This window comes from Rhagoletis pomonella, unplaced genomic scaffold (genome assembly GCF_013731165.1).
Source record: "Rhagoletis pomonella isolate Grant_MI unplaced genomic scaffold, Rhpom_1.0 Rhpom_scaffold_02514, whole genome shotgun sequence".
NCBI lineage: Eukaryota > Metazoa > Arthropoda > Insecta > Diptera > Tephritidae > Rhagoletis > Rhagoletis pomonella.
The window spans coordinates 9,673-14,428 of NW_023461068.1; the positions used below are offsets into that span (position 1 = coordinate 9,673).

The 4,756-nt window shown below is 40.9% G+C and overlaps 1 protein-coding gene across 1 annotated transcript; it reads right to left on the minus strand.

Moving 5' to 3' along the window:
* Positions 1-478: 478 nt before the first annotated feature.
* LOC118753471 (uncharacterized protein K02A2.6-like) lies at positions 479-3,734 on the minus strand. The gene is made up of 5 exons (XM_036488353.1): positions 3,707-3,734; positions 2,644-3,440; positions 2,441-2,587; positions 1,120-2,344; positions 479-738 (listed from the first exon to the last, which is right to left on the minus strand). Exons 1-5 carry the CDS (start codon positions 3,732-3,734, stop codon positions 479-481), a joined length of 2,457 nt encoding a protein of 818 aa, XP_036344246.1.
* Between the last annotated feature and the right edge of the window lie 1,022 nt (positions 3,735-4,756).

A 4,756-nucleotide genomic window follows, 5' to 3' on the forward strand; every position in this document is an offset into this window, starting at 1 on the left:
CACACTATCAATTGACTTACTAATATCTTCTACACTTTGTACAAAATATTGATTAAATCTGTTAGAAATTACTTTATCCTCATTATATTCAACGCCATCAAATTCTACACATTATATTTTTGCGGTTTCTTCACGCAAAACTAACTCTTTGATTTTTTTCCACATTTGTTTTTGCCCCTGTGTATTTATTATACTGTTGCTTATATATTAATTTTAGCTTTATTTATTTCCGTTTTATATTTATTTCTTATCTTGTATTGTCTAGCTTTGCTGCTTGATATGCCCTAATTTTCTCTGTGAAAGATTCCACAAGACTCTTTATTTTAAGTATGAAGATAATAAGATAACATAGAAGAATTAATATAATGATGTTGCCAGATTATTAATTAAAATTAAATGGTACAAAGTTGATTGTACTTAGGTAAGGTTTACAACACTTCTCCACCATGAAGAAAATCTTGATTACATGTCCTTTATGTTATTTCCGGAAATCTGGTGCTGCATAGCGATCGACCGCCAGGCGAGTACGCGCACTCCTGCGAACTGGTATACCCTCTATGGACGAGTTATGCATTTGCGTTGGCTGCTGTGATTCTGCTTCCGTTGAGGATGGCTGCTGTTGAATTGATGAAGATACATTGGTTGGTGGAATCCACGGTAAAAAGGATTCGGCATTAGATGAGTTCCGTGGCTTCAGCTGGTTTGCATGGCGTTTAAAGTAACCGACGGCCGTGTTGACTACATAAACCGTATTACCGAGTTGTCGCACAATTACGGCTTTTACCCACTTTTCCCCTCTCGCATAGTTACGAGCGAATACGGGTTGATTTACGATGAACTTGGAACCGTTCGGAGCTGGCGGATTCAGTCATGCCTTCGGTGATTCGAAAACCTGGCTCAGTAACGTGCGAACCGGTCTTCCATGCAAAAGTTCTGCCGGCGATTTACCCTCATTATTTGGCATAAAACGATATGTAGATAAGTACTTCCTCACAGCCACATTTAGTTGTAAGCCGTCGTCGATATTTTTCTTGACAGCCGTTTTAAAAGTTCTGACAAACCTTTCTGCGAGTCCATTTGAGGCAGGGTGAAATGGGGCGCTCGTAATATGTTTTATACCTTGATGGGTGCAGAAAACGTTGAACTCCTCTGACGTAAGCTGCGGCCCGTTGTCACTAACAAGTGTTTTTGGGATGCCTTCGATGGTGAAAATTGTAGCTAGCGCAGATATTGTAGCAGCTGTCGTTGTTGTAGTCATCTGGGAAATGTAGGGAAATTTGGAGAAGGCATCAACGCAAATGAGCCACATCCAGTTGAATACTGGACCTGCAAAATCGATGTGCACCCTCTCCCACGGGTGTTTTGGCTTTGGCCAACTGACATATTCTTTAGCTGAGGTGGGATTGACAATTTTGCATACATCACATTTGTCTGCAACCGTAGCAATGTCCTTATCTATATCGACCCACCATACCTGTTGTCTGGCTAACTGCTTCATCCTGGAACTTCCCCAATGACCATCATGGAGTAATTGAAGTATTCGTCCTTTTAACGAACCCGGGATAACGATGCGTGTATACTCCGTCTGTAGGCAAAGGATCTCGTTAGTTATAGTCAAGGCATATTTCCTGTTGAAAAACGGACGAAGGTGAGCGTCTTTTGGAAGTAACTTCTCAGGCCACCCCTCTTCGACGGAATGGCGAACTTGTTGAAGGATTTCGTCATTGTTTGCATGTTTTTCACTAGTTTTTGCATTTATTGGGGATTCTATTTGGCACACATTGTAGCATGCTTCTTGGTGGTCGAATTGTTCATCTGTGCCTATTGGTAGGCGCGATAAGGCATCCGCGTAACCATGGTCTGACGTCTTGCGATACTTGACTTTGTACTGGTAAGCCATAAGCGTTATTGCCCAGCGTTGCAAGCGGTGTGACGTCATCAAAGGTAGCTGGGTGCTAGGGTTTAAAATATTTACGAGGGGTTTGTGGTCCGTAATAAGTGTAAATGATCTCCCGTACAGGTATTGGTGGAAGCTCTTCACCCCGAATATGATCGATAAGCCCTCTTTCTCCATCTGGCTATATCGCACTTGACGCTTGTCGAGAGTTTTGGAAGCAAAGGCAATGGGCCTTTCACTACCATTGGGATACATATGCGAAAGCACTGCACCGATTCCGTAAGAAGAAGCATCTGTGGCCAGAACCAATGGTAACTGGTCATCGTAATGCGCTAATTGTGCTGCGTTGAGTATGTGTGATTTAGGCGCTAAGAATGCCTTCTGTTGCTCTGGTCCCCAACTAAAACTAACCTTTTTACGGCGCAGCATGTTTATTGGGGCCGCCAGCTGAGAGTAATTGGGTATAAAATTATAGTAATAGTTTATCTTACCCATAAACGCTTCCACCTGTTTGAGATCCCTTGGCGGTTTAAGGTCTCTTACCGCTCTCAGACCACTTTCGTCGGGTAGTATGCCCTTAGAACTCAATTGACGTCCAAGATATTCAATTATATCTTGCAGGAACGAGCACTTTTCTTTTTTGCACTTGATGCCACTGTTTTGCAGAATTTGTAGTACAAGCTCGAGGCGCTGTATGTGTTCATCGAAGGTTGACGCGGTTATTATGATGTCGTCCAGATAATTACCACATCCCTCAAGAGAAGTTGTTCTAGGTATTTCTGAAAAATTGCTGGGGCGCTAGCTATTCCATAGGGTAGGCGCTGATATTGGAATAGGCCCAGCGGCGTGTTGACAACCCATATGGTTTTCGAGTCATCGTCGCGTTCCATCTGAAGATACGCGTCCTTAAGGTCAATTTTCGAAAATTGCTTACCGTGGCGAATAGCATGAAACAAGGCTTCCCGTGTTGGCAACGGGAACCGCTCGATATCGATTTGCGCGTTAACTACTTGCTTGAAATCCCCACAAATTCGTATAGACACATCTGCTTTTTGCGCTAGGACTATAGATGCCCAGTTTGAGAATTTAATCGGTTTCCAAATGCCCGCATAGGTAAGTCTTTCGGCTTCCTTCTTAAACTGCGGCATTTGCGAAAATGGAATTTTCCGACTTTTACAAAACTTCGGCGTTGCATTTGCCTTTAAATAGACACTCGCTTTAAAGTCTTTAATCGTGCCAAGTGCTGGCTCGAAAAGTTCTTTGTATTTTGTACAAACCTTTTCCACTTGGTCTACTTCTGTTTCCGTGACGTTTGAAATTTGCTGGATTTCGAATCCAAATTGTTTGAACAAGTCGAACTCGAAAAGGTTCTCCCCACAGTCAATGTTGGTTACTACAATTTCGACATACTTTTCTTTGTCGACACACTTCACTTGCGTATACAGCTCACCCAGCAATGGAATACGCTTGTTACCGAAGCCGAAAAGTAATCTCGTAGATGCCCTGAGTTTCGGGCTTCCTATGCGACTATGTGTCGTTTGGACTGAAAATGTTCAGTTAACTTGCCCGTTAAATTTGAGAACGATTGCTCATGCAACTGTTCGCTTCCAAACAAATTCTTGAAGAGTTCAAATATTTCCGTTCCGATCCACGCTAAAAAAACGCTTTCTGCTTCTCGGCAGAAACCACGTTGTACGCACTAAAATGTTGATTTAGCTGTTGCAAGTACGACTCCCATGTTTGGACGTCTTTTGCAAAGCTATGAAAGGCTGGCACAGTTGTCACCGCGTCCCCGCTAGCACCACTCACTTGCCTTTCGAGGAACGCTTGCACCCATTGGTTTTGCTGCTGAAGCAACTTTTGGGTGAATTCCCTTTGCTCCAATATTAGCTTTTGGAGTACTTCACTTTCGTTCGGCATCCCGGCAATATGGGTATTTGATCAATACCGTAGCAAAAAAAATCGCGCGCACGAGCAAAATTTTGTATTCTATTTAATGTACGAATATCGCGCGCACGAGCCTGAGTTGCGAAGTTTTCCTCGTCGCCACTTGAAAGATTCCACAAGACTCTTTATTTTAAGTATGAAGATAATAAGATAACATAGAAGAACTAATATAATGATGTTGCCAGATTATTAATTAAAATTAAATGGTACAGAGTTGATTGTACTTAGGTAAGGTTTACAACACTCTGTTTTTAGTTTTTTCAGACCTTGACCGAACCATCTATTTGGTTTACAATACTTGCTTATCTTTGTTTTTCTATATTTCGAAATTATGTCCTTTAATATTGTCTCTATCCGTATGACGTTATCATCCAGCGGCTGCTCACCATCGTATTCTACATTTCTTCTGTCGAGATGTTGTTTAAATAGGATTTTATCATATTGGAAATAGTCTATTTTATTGTGTGTCTGTGAGTTACTGTTTTTATTTCTAAAAGGTATTTCTATTACAATTGTCTCATGATCTGCTACTTTTAGGTTAGGTTTGGTTCAAAATGATATTGTGAATGTTTGAGACCACATAATCTATAATTGTTCTTGAATTTATTGTGATTCTCGTGTATTCTTGCATTTTTTGTTGCAAGCCATTGTCGTTAAATAGACTTTCTATTTGGCATTTATAATAGCTATCTATACTCCAATCTACGTTAAAATCTCCTAACATTATTAAATTATCACATACTTCGATCACTTCTTCTATGTTGTCCCTGTAGAATTCGCAAAATTCTTTTTTAGAGCTTGTTGGTTATCTATATACTGCTACTATCATTACCTCGTTTCCACAATCGACACATCTACATGCTAGCCACCAAATTTTCGATTCTATAACTTTTTCTGGAATTTTTACAGTTT